This window comes from Chelmon rostratus, chromosome 18 (genome assembly GCF_017976325.1).
Source record: "Chelmon rostratus isolate fCheRos1 chromosome 18, fCheRos1.pri, whole genome shotgun sequence".
Lineage (NCBI taxonomy): Eukaryota > Metazoa > Chordata > Actinopteri > Chaetodontiformes > Chaetodontidae > Chelmon > Chelmon rostratus.
This window is the reverse complement of record NC_055675.1, coordinates 15,434,717-15,451,043: the sequence shown is the minus strand read 5'-3', so window position 1 is coordinate 15,451,043 and position 16,327 is coordinate 15,434,717. Positions and strand designations below refer to the sequence as shown.

Sequence of the window (16,327 nt, the reverse complement as noted above, 5' to 3'; positions counted from 1 at the left end):
ACTCCAAGGAGGAGTCACGGGGCAAAAGGGGAGGAGAGGGAGGGAGCACTCTAGAGGAAAAGGGAGTGTATCTCTCTCTCTCTCTCTCTCTCTGTCTCAAACACACAACTTCCCTCCTCCAATGCAAGAAGCAAGAGAAAGAGCCACACACTCTGTGCTCAGTCGCGCAGTCCGTCACACACAGGTACACAGGATACCGAGGCTGGGCGAGAGAGGACAAGAGACAGAGGACAGCCGCCGGTCGCTCACAGACGCTCGAGCTTTCAGGGAGGGCACTGACAGCCTGCCCTATGTGTGGCTCCTCTCAAGGCTTCACAGTAAGTGCAACATCCCTCTCAAATCATCTTATTTGGCTAATGTGCAACAGAGCTCGTGTTAATCACTCAGATTTCTTCACCAGAATGAATTGGAGCTCATTCTTTCAGCCATTTACTCATTTTTTTATTTGCATGACAACACCGTCCCGCGAAAGGTATCGTCAAAAGTGAGGTGAAAAGTGCTTTCTAGAGTCAACCTGTTACTTGGCATCTTACGAGCCACAGCTGAGCGCCGGTGACTCATTTCTTGATTTTCAAAATGTTTTATGCTGTGTCACTGGGTTCGATGGTTTCGCACTGAGCTGTCACGCTTGTGACAGTCCTTCCGAGTCAGCTGCGGTGACACACTTCAGAGAAGAATGGGGTGAAACATCGTCCATAAATCTCATCTCTCTGCACTTTTATTTGCATTCCTTTTTGTCTTTCTTTCTTCTTCCCTGAGAATAAATTTCTGTTATTGCAGCATGTGAGCCATTAGTCTGTATATATGTCTAACTTTTGTGTGAGTTTAGAAGGATTTCTGACTATTTTAAAACAGCCTTTTAAAAGGGGACAGCTTGTTAAAGCTTTGTTCATGTGTAAGTGTTTAGGAAGTTTTCAGTTAAGTTTTGAATTGAGTTCTCACATCAGGAGGGAACGTAAGTCACATGAGGGCTTACTAAATATTACCAACCGCAGACCTTATCTATCACTATCTCGGAGACAAACTGATGAGCCTAAAAAAGGAAGTTCTGAGCATTGTCCTCTAATCACACTTCTCTTTCACTCTTCACTATTTCATCCCATCAGCCGGGGCACTCAGCCTTTGTCAGGGCTGAGGTACCTGACAACAATCTTCCTGAGAAGGGAGGGAGAGTAGCGGGCTGACAGAAAGAAAGAGAATTCGGACCTGGCCGAGAGCCAGGTCCCAGGCAGTTGAGAGGAAGTCTGGTCGATTCACTGGGAGCGCTGATTTCCTTGTGAAAGTGGTCCTGCTCCGGGGCTGACGTGCACAGGAACCTCCCTTATAGCCCAGGGGTTGTGATTTGGAGAGTCACAGGATGTATGAGACAGTGGGGGCAATGGGGCAGCAAGCATGAAGGTTCCACTTTGAAGTTTGTTTGTCCGGTGGTGGCGGTGGATGGGAAAGTTGGTTCTCCGCCACTCCTCCTCCTCCTTAACGTCCACAACTTGCCGCTGCCTCCTCTGTGTCACATCTTGAACTTTGGAGTCTAATTTTAGCTCCGTTCAAAAACTTGGCTTCCCTTGGTCCTTCAGCTGTTGCTTGTATTGTCTGTGTTTTTCCCTTAAATTGTGACACAGAAGGAAGAGGTAAAAAGGTGTCTTTGGCCAGCTATTAGATGCCCCTCCCAGAGCCAGAAACATGTTTCCCTACTTCATGTCTCCATCTTTTCCGTAGGCCTCTCAGTGCACCACAGCGATGTTAACCTCAGAAAGGCCACCGCCAAGCTCAGGGATCGTCACGGCAGCGATGCCAGAGGCGCAGGACGTCGACATGACATCATGGAGGGAGGCGGACTTTGAGGAGAAGTGCACTTACATCGTGAAGGACCAGCCTCTGGAGGAAGAGTCCGAAAACAACGGGCGGACACGAGCCGAGAGGTCCCTACCCAGAAACCTGTCCCTGAAACGCTGCCACAGCTCCGCAGAGGTACGCAGCAAAGCTTAAGTGCCCCACGAAAGTGGCGCTTTAAGGAGTTGTTATCATCCTTTTTTTTACAACCAAAACAGGAAAATGCTGCAGAAAAACAAATTCCTAACACGTCTAAGTGGTGTCTAAGCATGTGCTGTAGTTGTTTATATTTTGTGTAACCCGCCGACTCTTTGCGTCACGCCAACATCCTTCCATACACGCATCCATCCTCAGGAGGGAAGTACTTGACATGTTGTTGTCTAATTTCAGCCTTTCCTTTTCCAAAGAGAGAGGCGAGCCCCCCTCAGCACACAGCCTGGGGTCTCTATGATTAGTAGCTACGTCAGATTCCCAACTCTTTGTCCCAGGACACAATTACACCGTAAAGTAGTGCACCCTCCTTATGGATAACACCATAAACAATCTTCTGGATTGAATGTGTGGCAGTTACAGCGATGTAAAGTAGAGGTTAGTTTATGTTTAACTCGATGGACAAGTGCTAGGAAATTGCAGGTATTGTGGGAGATAAATGATAAAAGATTAACCCAGGGGACTATTCATGAAAAGGAAACATTTGGTTTCCTCATGCAAGATTCAGGTTGTAGCTGAGAGATGGCAGTCGGGTGAGATCAGCAGACTACACGTCTGCGGCAAAATACCTGTACTTCCACTTTGACCCTCAAATGAGGTCTGTCTGGAGTCTTGTTGACTCCAAAGAGAAGGATATGTTACAGTAATCTGTGACACAAGGGCACCTCAGACAAAGCCAATGAAAGCGAGGGTAAAACTAGCTGGATAAAGCAGAGAAACGCTGTGGCTGAGCATGCAGCGGTTGATACGGCGACACACACCGAGCCAGTATTGCTTCAAGATGAAAGAGGGAGCACATTACCATTGCTTTAGGGGATCTGAGCTCGGGGCTCAAGGTGCAGTTGACTGGTCCGGGTGTGCCCGTGACACCTTATACTCTCTTCCACACCCTGGAGGCTTGAGACAGAGGGGTGAGTTTCACACCTGGAGCTAGCCGAACAAGAGTAGTGGTGAAATTTTAATATGCTAGAGAAACTAAAGATAAGTCGGGCTATTGGCTTATGAAATATTCAGCGTATGAAGGAACCGACACATTCTGTCACAGCCGAGAAAAATTCTCATTTCCTCTGTGGAAGACTTGTCTTCGCAGTCAATATGTAATAATAACACCTAATTGCTTGGTTAATTATTTCCTTTTTCTGGAGATTGTGATTCTCAGGGGACAATTTTCCAGTGAATTGACCTGATCCTTTTTGTTAATCACCAAGAAACAAGCCAAGGGTGGAGAGTCAGAAAAGAAAGGCTGTATTCCCAAGAATCTCATCCCTCTAATTACGCTTTTGAACCCTGAGAGCATCCGGCCGCTTCCTCAGGCCGCCAATTTGTGAGCTACAACTACTGTTGTTTGATGATTCCTTGTCCTGCTTGTCGAACAGGTGCTTGGGGTGACCAGCACGGAGCTGATTCCTAAGGGGACGCGTTTTGGCCCTGTGGTGGGGGAAAGCTACACCAATGAAACGCTACCGAAAGATGCCGACAGGAAGTACTTCTGGAGGGTAAGTGGGCTGCGTGTGAGCCTCTGGATTTGTGTACTTGCATGTGAAGTTCATCAGTGTGTGTTTTTCAAAAGCGTTCACATCCTGTATCTCCGTCTGGAGATGCTGCTGTGGCTGTGTGTGGCACGAGTTAGCAGTTGTGGTCAATGTCTGACATCCTGTGAAAGTATGACTCTGCTTGCCAGTGGTGGCCTATCTTTAAATGCAGCTAGATCAGATGGGTTTAAATGTGCATGCACAGTTTGCCAGTTCTCTGCAAGGCTGTCTGAGGCCACACAGACAGCTGTTTGGTTTCAGTGACGCAGCGCTTCTCCTCTCTCTCCGCTTCTCTCAGCAGTGGTATCACTGCCAGTAAATACGCCATGCACATGTCCGCACCTCTCCAGGCTCACAAGCTCTCACACTGACTAAGCGAGGAAGTGGCTTTGAGCATGAGAACGGCTGTGTTACAAATCAGCCGCATCAGGACATCTTCCATTACACACAAGCGCCTGTGTGACCTTACACTTTAGAGTCAGCAACCCTGAAATCGCGCAAGTCTGACCAAAACCTGCAACAGCCATAACGCAGTGTGTTAGAGGCAGGACTCGAGTGAAGTACGGTTTTATAGACCTAAAGAGAGGGAGGGGTGGTTGAATCAGCTGAATTTAAATAGATTTTTCAAAGGTCAGCAGATGCAGAGATGATTCCGCCGCTAAGGCAACAGGTCTCTCACCTGTTGCCTGTTCAGTGGGCGAGACAGTAAACCCAATACTACAATCCAGTCATACAGTGAAATTCTTGTTCGGTGTTTCGTAACTCCAGATGGCACTCTCAGCTGAAAGAACATACAGTATTTACCATAAAGGCACCAGGAAACCTGACATCATGGTTTCAGATTCAGAGCATGTCACGCTGATGATCTGTCATCATCCACTGAACTGTCTCTCGTCTCGTCTCAAATCTTGCGCTGCAGGTCTTCCTGGAGGGGCGTTTGCACCACATCCTGGATGGTTTGAATGAGGAGCGCAGCAACTGGATGCGTTACGTCAACCCAGCCTGTGCTGTGGAGGAGCAGAACCTGGTTGCGTGCCAGAGCGGTTTGGACATCTACTTCTACACCATCAAACCGCTTCAGCCGGGCCAGGAGCTTCTGGTGTGGTACTGCTCTGAATTTGCCCAGCGCTGCGGCTACCCTCCACTGGGCCAACTGGCTATTGAGAGCATTGGTAAGCGTGTGAGTCGCATTAGTGTTCATTTAGAAAGGTGCGAGGATTGTTTCCGGACACCTTAAGGTAACTGGAACTATTCTTGTGCCCACGCTTTGAGACATATCTGTTGCGTACTGTCACCGTGGAGTAAAGCTCCAAATCAAAGCGCCGGCCGGCTGACGCACTCTTTGTGTGCGCGTTTAAGAAGTTACTCAGTCACACCCACAGGCCTTTTGTTGAAGCGGGACACAAAGGAGGAGAGTGGAGTCCTGAAAGCAGAGAGGCTCTGGCTCCAGGTACAGCCATGGTACCTGAGTAAGATGAGCCCAATTTCAGGACTTTAGGCACTGTTTCAGTTTTTTCTTTAACTCCGCGTAGAAACACAGCTGGCAGCCCTTTGAAACACAAAGCATTTGGCTTTCATTCACAAACACAAAGAGCTCACATTGCTCGCAGAGAGACCGCATGCACACGCCAAAATACTCACGCTCGCACACATGCTCGCACACAAGAGGCTGCCTGAGGTGCTGACAGCGTTCTGGCACGACTCCCCTTATTTATTTGCCTCTTAAGGAGGAAGAGAGGTAGGAAGCGCTCCAGTGACTACTTGAACTTCCTGACAAGGCGGCCCGCTGACAGATTGATATCTCGCTGAGTGTCGGCTGTTTGTTTGCCGAGCGCTGGGCTCTCAGGAGAGGGGGGTGGGTGACACAGGGGAGCACACAGCAGATAGGGGTTACTTTGTGTTTGAGTAGGCTGTTGTTGATTGTGTCGAGGAGTAGGTGAAATGCACATGCATACTTCTGTTTTTTGCTTTCCCCTGTTCGTCAGCTCGTGCCCTTTGTCTCTGCTCTGGAGTCAGTGAAGCAGAATCTCTCCTCGTGACTTCCTTGGTACAAAGTTGAAGGATTTGCTCAGATTAAGTCCAGATTTGGATCAAGATTTCATAAACGTGACTCGTGTGTATAATTCAGAGGAAAATAAATATCACTTAGAGGTCAGTGGATGTGCTGTCAGTGGTATATTTTCCACTCCATGAAGCATCTTTTAGGATTATTTATGTCTGGGTGAAATCTGTGGGTCATCAGTCACTGTCAGATAAAAAGCAGCTTCTTATCCTGTGTATCCTGTCCTGCTTATAGTGGAAAATACTCACAACTGCCCTGCTCTCTAATGCAAATAACATACTGTACCCACTAATTACACGCTATCTGTTTCCTTATCAGATGCCTAGTGTTTCACATGCGGTGTCTACTTTCATAGAGAGCCAGGGCAAGTCTGGGAGACAGATCACAGAACTTGTAATCTTTAAAGCATAAGGCAACAGGCTGGACTGAAAGTAAAGATGCACAGTGACTTCAACAAGGAACTTGCATGATTATATATCACGAGTATATGCATCACTCAGCTGAATTATGACACTGTTCCCTTGTGTCCTAAAATGATTCCCCATGTGTCTGATATAATTTCTCTATCGTTTATTTGTCCCACAGAACAGAATCAAGCCCAGGAGAAGACAACAGGTAAACGAGGACACAGCGTCTCTGAAATCCTCAGAGAGGAGCCCTCCAAATCCCTGACGACCTGCCCCAGAAGTCTGAACAGTCCTTCGTCTCAAACCAACCTCTCGGCAGTTTTTCCCCTGTGCCCCCGTGTTGTCTACCCAATCCAGCCGCACTCAGAACCCATCCATGGCCGCACATATGCAACTCTACCTTCTCTGCCGTCCGGTAGCCCTCCAGCCGCCAAAAGGCCAACTCTAAGTAGTCCCGTCCCCTCCAGTTTGCACTTCACCTTTCAGCACAGTCAAGGCCCTGTTATAGCCAAACCTTACCAGGAGCCCTCTGTGCCTGACAGAGTCCACCCTGCTCTAAGGCACGCCCCCTATCTATTGCCTCACTACTCACTTGGCCTTAACAGCATACTACCTCACTCATACCCATACTACAGTGATCGACTGAAGCCTCACTTAACACTCTCATCTCATTTACTGCCTTTCGATGGCTATGCACACTTCCTCCATCCTCTGGCCAACGGGCACAAAGACTTGGCACTTGCACTATCCAACACCAAACAAGACCTCATTCTTTCACCAACCAGTGAGCACAAAGACAACAAGGACCTCACATCCAAAAGGACAAACTACCTCAGGATCCCCTCAGATGACCTCGGAGATTTCAAACACTGTCCTCCCAGCAATGTCAACGCAGACTACACCATACCTGCCACATCCAGTGCCTCATCCATGGTCACCTCACTCCGCAGAGCACTGCCCTCTCTCGCGCCTGGAGGATGCTCACCGCCGGTGGGCATGGGGGCCTTTTCGGACCGCCTCCCTTCCAAACCCACCTCTGCCGCTCAGAGCAACACTGAGGATGCTATGGACCTCAGGAAGGCCAAACAAGGTGGGCAGATTATTGGCTACAAGACCCTGTCTTACCCCCTCACCAGGCAGAATGGAAAGATCCGGTATGACTGCAACATCTGTGGAAAGGTCTTTGGGCAGCTGTCCAACCTCAAGGTGAGTTCCTCTTCATCATATTTGTGGGAAAACATGGCAGCCACCAGCTAAATAAGTGGCTGTAAACTGACTTGCACAATTTCTTGAGTTTCACAGAATAAATATGTGTAAATACTCATCTCTGACATGCTGTCCTCAGGTTCATCTGCGAGTGCACAGCGGAGAGCGTCCCTTCAGGTGTCAAACCTGCAGTAAGAACTTCACTCAGCTGGCCCACCTGCAGAAACACTACCTGGTTCACACAGGAGAGAAGCCTCATGAATGCAAAGTACGGCTGCAGCGATAAAAGACATATTTGACATTTTGTGGATGATTTATACCATATACTCTCATATCTGTAATATGTAGTTGGAGGCAGTAATCAGTTAGCTTAGCTCAGCATTAAGACTGGAAACAGGAGGAAACAGGACTAAAATGCACCTCTAAAGTTTGCTATCAACATGTTATATCTTGTTTGTTCAGTAAATGTGACTGAGACCAATAAACAAGATTCAAAAACATGTTCTCAACGGATCTGTTTCAACATAGGTGTGCCATAAGCGATTCAGCAGCACGAGTAACTTGAAGACCCACCAGCGGCTACACTCGGGTGAGAGGCCCTACCAGTGCAAGCTCTGCCCAGCCCGCTTCACACAATTCGTCCACCTCAAGCTCCACAAACGCCTCCACACCGGAGAACGACCCCACAGGTGTCCTCGCTGCCCCTGTGCCTATCTCCACTACTGCAGCCTGCAAGTGCACCTCCAAGGCTTCTGCCCTCTCTCCCCCGCGGCCTCCCACAGACACTCACCGGAGGAGCTACACCGAGTCAACGCCGAGATTGAGAGGTTTGACATGAGCGAGGCGGCAGAGCAGCTCGAGGCCATGGCCGCAGAGGCCGAGATGGACAAGGGGAACGTTGTTGACCTAATAAAGAAGATGGAGATTCATACCTCCGGCCACCAGGACGGTGCCAGAGAGGAGACTGAGCGGAGCATCTGCAAAGCAAAGGAGCGTTCTGCCGCTCAGCTGCATCATGGCAGCCCTCTACCTCTGCATCCAACCAGCATCAAGCTGGAGTCAGGCTGCATATCAGAGCCCTAAGACAGCCTTGCTAATCCAGCCATATAATCCTTACAGGTCAACTCAGCAGCTGTCTGTTACTGCCCTATTTGAAGTAAAGCCTTATCTCAATCATGGATTGCCTAGCCTATACTCTAGAGAGGCTGCAGCGTGTGAAGAATCAAGACTTTACCAGCATGACCTGGGACCAGAGACTTGATTGATTTATTCATGTATTAATTTATTCTGTTGCTAATAATCTAAAATGTGCAAAAACAGAGATTTGTGACATTTGATGCAATTTGTTTTGTATCTCTGGAACATCATGCAACAGCAACAACTAAATATGCGATGATGCATAAACAAACTTTGTCTTTTTTTTTGTGGTTCCACTGCGCGAGACTGAGGGTTTCTGTTTGTGTGTTTGAGTGTGTCGTAATCCCACTGACAGTTAGTGTGCAGTGAGCAAAGTGTTCAGGTGATAACACAGAGGAAACCTCAGACGTTTGTTTGTCACATGTAAACCTGCTTTCTTGTGTGTGTGTGTGTGTGTGTGGATGTGGGGGGTTGGTGACGTAGATAAACATCCTGTTATGAGTCTGGGGATACTCGCCACCAGCAAGTGTGAACCCTTCACCTTGTTAAAAAAAAAAAAACAGCAGTCGACAGATTTATATTCAGTATCAACAAGATCCTGCTCCTAATTTTGTACATGCGCCTCCATATTTTAGTTTCAGTATTAATCAGCTGGCAGACAGTAAACCTACAACAGATGACTGTGCTGTTTTTTCCAAGATACAAACATAGGTGTAAGATTATTTCTGAGAGGCATTTCCACCCATATGTCTTAGAAAAACCTATGAATGCTGCACAGATACACAAATATAATACAGCACGCATTGTGGCAGAGGGTCAGTCATGCTCTGTGACTTCCTGTGCAGTTCTGGGGTCCTCAGATTACGACTTAAAAAGGGTGTCAGGTGGCGTATTGTTCAAAGTGGCCCTCAGATGATGAGGCAACTACAGCGTAGAGGGGCGGTGACACACTCCTGATCAGGTCGCACCTGCCAGCTGGCCTGGAGGTGACCAGAAGAATGGAGGTTCCAACAATAAAATATTATTTATCTGTTAACAGAGTGCTGAATAATTCTTAAAAAACAAACAAACAACAACACACACACACTCAGACACACTCACACACACAAACACTCTGCAGACCCTGAGCTGACCTTGACCTGTAAAGAAGAACATTAAAACTGATCAATAGGTATCAGTATATCATTCAGAAATAAGCACCTCCAGTGGATCATTAGGCCAATTATGGTTTGGTCAGAGGTGGAGAGGAGGCCCAGTTTCCAGGTGGGTGGAGGTGAGCTGCGCGCAGTGACGGTCTGTAAACTGACGCTCCTCTAAACGCGCGCAGTGACGTCATGTATTTTTGACGGGCGGCAGGCAGCGGGAGAAGGAGGCAGCGGATGTACCCGAACTGAAGGATGTCCAGGATCATGTCCCCGCGTTCCTCGCTCCCCCGCCGATCCCGACCATGATAAACGCCGTTGGGGCGGTCGCCCGCAGGATGCCGTCCGCGGCTCGGCGGAGCGGATGCTGGATCGCGTGGTGCCAGGCGGCGCTGCTCGGCGCGTCGGCGCTGGTTATCGTGGCCGAACGGAGCGCTCGTAAGTGGGCATGGGACTCCCGTCGCAAGCGGGCTGCTAGTTGTGCTGGTGTGGGCTGAAACGTGAAAACGGGGCATGGGAGTGTTGTGTTTGTGTGTGTGTGTGTGTGGGGGGGGGGGGGGGGGGTGTTTTTAATGAATGTAACACGCTGTTGCTCAGCGATGCGTCGTGCTGGAGCTTTTCCCACAAGCAGCCGCGGTTCAGGTCAAACAGTCCACACGGTGATGCTATAGCACAGCCGTTACTGCTGAATTGGCAAGCCTAGCTAGTTTGTTCTTTTCATGCAACATGCACACTGGTTAGCCCAGCTGTGTTGGCCAAACAGGGGCCCCAGGACCCCCCCAGGAATCAGCCAGCAGGGTCACAGAGCCGAAAAGGATAAAATTTAACAAGCAGCAAAAGATTGTCCTTGATATCGATAGGAATCACCTTTCAGATGTCTCTTGCAGCTGTGCGCCCTGCAAAAACAGTTTATTTTTATTAGAATTAGTACTAATGCTCTTATTATTAATACTGAAGTATTTCAGTGAATGCACATCTGGAGTCTGCATTGAGAGCAGCACCCAGGTGTGATGATTCCCTGACGAAGCAGATCAATGGGGCAAGGGCAGGACACAAGAGAGACAAGGTGACTGGATGGGTACAAAGTGTGACTTTGCCCTCAGCAGGGACACCGTTCCCTGGAGATCAAAATACTGTGCTGCTGCACGGCTCCACGCAGGAGTCAGCCTGTCACAGAAAAATGAAGCCTTAGCTCAGATGATTGATACGGTGAGAAGCGCTTTCTGCTCGGTGACAAGTCATTATTTTCACGGTGCAAGACGCCTTGTGTAACTACAGACAAATGATTGCAGGCTGCTGTGTCAAAGCCAGGAGTCAGACTCTGGTCTCTTCTCGGTGGAGCTCGTATCGTCTCATTAGAGCGGCCTCCTCTTAAATTAAAGGACGATTCACACAAGGTGCTCTTTCATTCCTCTACAGCTCTCATCAGATTTTATGCAGGGTTTTATGCGCTGCTGCATGACTGTATAAGAAATCCGAGTGGACCTCCATCCTGAGAACACACATATCCCACTTTACATGCAAACACAAAATTACACCACCCTGAATCTGTGTGTGTGTATCTGTTGTTTGTGTGTGTGTGTGTGTGTGTGTGTGTTAGTGATCTACTGTATAGGGTTTTACCTCTGGAACGAGGAGACGCAGTGGGCAGGCCTCACTCTTGGCCTCTTCCTACCAGGGACGGCAGTTCAACTGCTGAGTATGAAGTGGTACTATGATGACGGCGATGACAGGCGATGCTACCTCTCTGTCATACACATACTGCACTTGGGCATCTTCAAAAGGTAAGAGCTCTGAAACTCCAGATATTATATTCTAAAATATTGCAGCATTTGCATGTATACAGGAACACAGACATACTTCTATTAATGTCAAACTGTCATTGAAGGCTTCAGCAGGAGGTTACTGTGCATCACGTCTCTGGTATCTGTCTCCCTCTCCTGGCAGGTTATGGGACTGCATTAGGTCTGTGTTGCACAGGCAGGACTCGGTGGCTGAGCTGGGAGCTGCTGTCATGCAGCAGGCGGATGCGGCTGCCCTTTGGCTGCTGGAGGCCCTCGTCCTCACGCTGCCTCAGAGCCTGCTGCAGGCCTATGTGGTTGTGTCCACTGATGTGGGCATCATGTCCCCAGGTAAACTGACCTTAGCGTGAATTATTGGCTTTATGTGTCTTTTTTTGTGACATAATTGTTGAAGGCGGTGTCTGAATAAGACAAGATAAGTTTTTTTTTTTCTCACTTCCTCCTTAAACCCTGTTTTAAACCCTCAGTGGCCTATTGCTGCGGTCTGTGTGTGCTGTCTATTTCCTGGGCGCTGGTGCTGTACAGCAGGGCCTGCTGTCTGATACGACCGGGCCACCTGGCCATGCCTCCGGCTGCCCTGCTGTGCCAGCTGGTGTGGAGGGCGGGCATGCTGGGTGCGAGGGTGACTTGCCTCATGTTCTTTGCTAGAGTCTTTAACTGGTGGGTCTGCGGAGTGGCAGGTGAGCAGCAAGCTTGTGTGCACTTGTGTGCAACTGACATCTAAGTTTGACATCTTGGAAAGGAAGAGAGAAATAATAAATTATCGCAGCATAGCAACACTACACAGAACAGATTTTTATTCATTTACACTGAAGTTAATGAGCGATTATCCTTAGAGTGATGCAGCATGTCCTCTTAATCCAGTTTCTCACTCTGCATTAGCGTGATACACTGCATATGGATCCCCTATTGTGCTCTCCTAGTCTATTTTTACATTGACCTCCAGGTTTCCACTGGCTCACGGCCTCCTTCTGGCTGGTATCGCAGCAGCCAGACATCTGCACTGGCCCATGGTGTTGGCGTGCCTTTAACGGCATCATGGGGCTGGTCCACGTCTTCGTCTTCCTCAACGTCAAAGACGGACCCTCACGCTTCCGCATGGCCAGTTTTTATGCAGTAAGGCTCCTCGTGAAGTAGCCGTTTCTCATCTTATTCTCACTGTGCTCGATAGCGGTGCCTGTTTTCAATGTGCTGTTTTGTATTCCCTGTACTGCCTCCAGCCGCACACACTCAGATATACACACACACAGGCAAACAGTTTGCATTGTCATCCTCACCTCTGCGTCCTCAGCTTACACCGACGTGAAGCTGTCCACAGATGACTGATGTTGTGACCTTCTCCCCTCCTTCAGTTCATGCTCATAGAGAACGCCACTCTGCTGCTGGCCGCCTCCGACTTCCTGAGCGAAGCATCATGGGACAGCATGACCCTTCCCACCACTGTGCTGTGTAGCTTTCTCCTTGGTGAGTCACTCTCTATCTGCGCTCAATTTGTTTTGGATTTGTCTCCGATGTTTTGATGTTCGCCGCTTATAATTAGACTCGTGTCAAAATGTCTCATAGTTTCTGTGCTATCTGAGTAATACAAGCCCAGTGGTGATTCAGATGGGTTAAAAGTAAGCAAGTCAGACACCACAGCTGTCTGCATTGCTGTACAATCTATGTTAAGAGCTACTTATTAAATGATAGTACCAAAATAATTGGTGATATGGTGAAAATGTAACATCCTTAACAACAAAGAAACAAACAATAACAAATTTGCAGGATATTCTGCTGTTTCAGTCATTTCTGATGAAGCTGATGATAGTAAATAAACAGTGAAAAGCAGGATACCATAGGATGTGATGACAGGGTATCAAGGACAGAAACAGGTGAGAGGGTCAAATGCTGGTAAATTCTATGTAGTTACTGTACTTGTTCATACTAACACCATAATTTAATTCAGGCAAAGCCAGGGTGGATGCTGCGCTCTCTGCTGCAGCCCTACGCTGTGATTTGGACTAAATATATCAGAGCCTGTAGAGCATTCTTTCTCTTTAAAATAGTGCTTATTTCTACTTGACTTTGGTGACATTCAAGACATATGTGACCTGTATGTATGTATGGGCTATCACTATCACAATTCATTGTCATACAAAATAATTTGCGATTTAACGAGTTAATTGTTTTTTTCCTGTTCATTTTATGCCACACAGCGGCGCTGTTGTGTTTGGCTTTGCAACTAGGCATCATCTTGCTGGAAAGCAAGAAATATCATCTCACAACAGCAGAAAGGAGTAGACAGCCAAGCTCTTCTTCCATGTTTTTTCCTGACATCGGAACCTTCTGCTTAGATGCACAATTTATTTGCCTCAGCCCAGCTGATCGAAACACACCAGATATGCGTTCTATTTTCTAACCAAGTTTCCACATGCAGTGCAAATTTGAACCAAATTGAACCGAAAACAGGAAATGTGAATTAATGCATGTTTCCATCCGCTGCACATCAAGATAAACAACTAGAGGCGCTAATTCTCCAGTCAGGTGCCATTAAAGCATTGCAGAAGAAGTATACAAAAACAACCTGAATGCACTAAAATTAACTCATTCCCGTTTCCTGCTCCCCAGGCGCTACCTCTCTTGTCTTGTACTACCGGTTCCTTCACCCCAAGTCAACAGAGATCTGCCAGGGGACCAACCACAACCACATGGGCAGCACGTGTATAGAACGAGGGGAGTCCTCCTTCTCTCTCGGGGACAAAAGCCTGCCAGCTGCCTCTATTCAAAACCACGGCAGCTTCTCCCTCTCAGGTGTGGCTGGCTCTCTGCTTGAGCACCCAGGGACCTGTGGGGGCCGGCCTAACAGCTCCTGCCCCTGCTACCACCACCACTGGCTCCTAATCCGGCTGGCTCTGAAAACGGGAGACCTGGGGAAGATCAACCGAGCATACGGGGCCGGCGGAGCAGCGGCCATACTGGACATGGAGGAGTACAACCAAGAGTTTAAGAGTAACGAGGGCATTACTATCACAGCAGGGGGCAGCTGCGGGGGCGTCTCCACCTCAGAGTCTCAGGGAAGAGGCCTGGCGCCTCTCTCGGACTGCAAAGACGAGTTCCAGAGCGTCAGCGAGCCCACGTCGACCGAACAACCTGAAGAGGAGGACGACAGCCTGGAGATGGAGAGCCCGCTGGAGTCGCCCGCATCAGATTTCAAACGTAGCTCACCCGAGGGCAAGTCTGTGTTTGGAGACAGTCCGGAGCCGTACTTCTGCCCAACAGAGTCGAGTTCAACCTTATATTTCAGCGCCGATCCTCAGTCTCCCAGCAGTGCCAGTAACCCCCGCTTAGACCGGGACGTTGGGGGTCTGGAACAGGGCGTGCGCCTCAACTCAATCCCCAGCGATCCAGCCCTTCACAGAGATATCCGCGGGCTCATGGGCCGGGTCGGGCCACGCTGCACTTCCACTCCTAAATTAGACTCTGGAGTGCAGGACTCCCCGTCTTCTGTCCCCCATCTCACAGGTCCCAGGAGGCAGCTTATAATGTCCCGGAGAGATGAAGACGATAACTTCTAGCTATTAAGACAGCATCAGGGAAATAGCAGCAACTACTTATCCAACATTAAAGTACACCAGCTTTTTTGGAAGGCGGCTTTTTCATCTGCTGTAGGATGAGAAGGCTGGCACAAATTTCACCTCTATATGTCCATATAGTCACTACACTGTGGGGCATGGTATATGCAACAGTTTTGGGATAATGCTAAGCTAGCCTTCTCAAATCATAACCAATTTTCTAAAAGCATTGCTTTGCGCAAATGCGCGGCACACAGAGGTGAAACCTTCAGTGGTGTTCATTAGACATGAGGGAGATAATTAAAGAGCCACAAAGGTGGTGTATGGAGCTCAGACACACCTTCTACTTCTCTACATCCAACATTTTTCAACTCTTGTGGCAGCAATTAAACTTTAAGCCTCAAGAATCATACTGTGCAAAAAAAAAAAAAAAGAGTGACTACTGGTTCTGCCAGATTGCAACTACATATTAAAGAAGTAGCCATGAGTTATATCAAAACGTAAGTAATATGCAGCTGTTTTATGATCTCGAACAACTCTTGATCACTATATCACATGCTGAAACTGCTGTTGTTCATGTTAATAATTGCCAGCAGTTGGATCTGAAAGGGAGTGTGTGACCTCTGAATGCATCTCAGCGTCAAGCCAGAGCTTTGTTGGCTTCTTAAAAGCACAAGTATCTTCTGTACCATACGTCTGTTGCTGTGATTTTTTTTTTTTTTTTGTTATTCCCATACAAAAAATAATAATAGTAATTCCCTGATGCCCTCAGAGAATAATACACTGTATTTTTTGTATAATCACGTCAGCTGGCATTGCTTCGAGCAGGGCTTGTCAACCTGGCAAAACCGTGTTTGATGTTTTAACTTTATTTACATGTTGACCATGTAATTGCAAAAAAAAAAAAAAAAAAGTTTTGGGGATTTACATTGTGTTTGGAAGAAAAAAAAATCATGTCTCAGGCACTGACTTTAAAAAGCTTTCAAATGTCTACTGTGTAACAAAATGAAAAGATGCTTATGAGGCACTTGTGGTGACTCTTTTTATGTGCTTTTGATTGCTATTTCTAGGGGGACAAATGCATTTTTGCTCATTACTGTTCTGTAAAAGGGATGAAATCCACCAACAAAGCAGTGAAGTGATGCTGGGTTTTCTCTTGCGCCCAGGTGACTGCCTATATGAAACTTTGAACTGTGAAGTGTAAGGCCACTGGTGGCTTTGAATAAGCAATAAATAGCCTACATATTGAGGTGGCTGGAATATAAGTGTTTCCTATTATTTCAACAACGTTTATATATATATATATATATATATATATATATATATATATATAAAATTAGGAAAGTAAGAGTGCTTTAACACGTATGCTTAAAACAGCTTATTGTGTAAATGGGCCCCAAAGAAGGTATTTATGGCACTAGCCCTTTAAGAGGCCGCGCATGCGCACG

The 16,327-nt window shown here is 47.7% G+C and overlaps 2 protein-coding genes across 2 annotated transcripts; both read left to right on the top strand.

Moving 5' to 3' along the window:
- The first annotated feature begins 148 nt into the window (after positions 1-148).
- Positions 149-8,635, top strand: prdm1c (PR domain containing 1c, with ZNF domain). The gene is made up of 7 exons (XM_041958689.1): positions 149-317; positions 1,717-1,968; positions 3,417-3,536; positions 4,492-4,744; positions 6,220-7,247; positions 7,387-7,515; positions 7,776-8,635. Exons 1-7 carry the CDS (start codon positions 291-293, stop codon positions 8,328-8,330), a joined length of 2,364 nt encoding a protein of 787 aa, XP_041814623.1. The 5' UTR covers positions 149-290; the 3' UTR covers positions 8,331-8,635.
- A 1,133-nt stretch (positions 8,636-9,768) lies between these two features.
- On the top strand, positions 9,769-16,102 carry xkr5a (XK related 5a). Its single transcript, XM_041959034.1, has 7 exons — positions 9,769-9,964; positions 11,127-11,310; positions 11,474-11,658; positions 11,796-12,008; positions 12,275-12,444; positions 12,681-12,792; positions 13,936-16,102. Exons 1-7 carry the CDS (start codon positions 9,832-9,834, stop codon positions 14,880-14,882), a joined length of 1,944 nt encoding a protein of 647 aa, XP_041814968.1. The 5' UTR covers positions 9,769-9,831; the 3' UTR covers positions 14,883-16,102.
- The last annotated feature ends 225 nt before the right edge of the window (positions 16,103-16,327 follow it).

Coding starts and splice junctions, on each gene's coding strand:
- prdm1c (XM_041958689.1), top strand. CDS start 291: ATGTGTGGCTCCTCTCAAGGCTTCACA. Junction 318..1,716: donor GCTCCTCTCAAGGCTTCACA/GTAAGTGCAACA, acceptor TCTTTTCCGTAG/GCCTCTCAGTGCACCACAGC. Junction 1,969..3,416: donor GCTGCCACAGCTCCGCAGAG/GTACGCAGCAAA, acceptor CTTGTCGAACAG/GTGCTTGGGGTGACCAGCAC.
- xkr5a (XM_041959034.1), top strand. CDS start 9,832: ATGATAAACGCCGTTGGGGCGGTCGCCCGCAGGATGCCGTCCGCGGCT. Junction 11,311..11,473: donor CACTTGGGCATCTTCAAAAG/GTAAGAGCTCTG, acceptor CTCTCCTGGCAG/GTTATGGGACTGCATTAGGT. Junction 12,009..12,274: donor GTGGGTCTGCGGAGTGGCAG/GTGAGCAGCAAG, acceptor ATTGACCTCCAG/GTTTCCACTGGCTCACGGCC.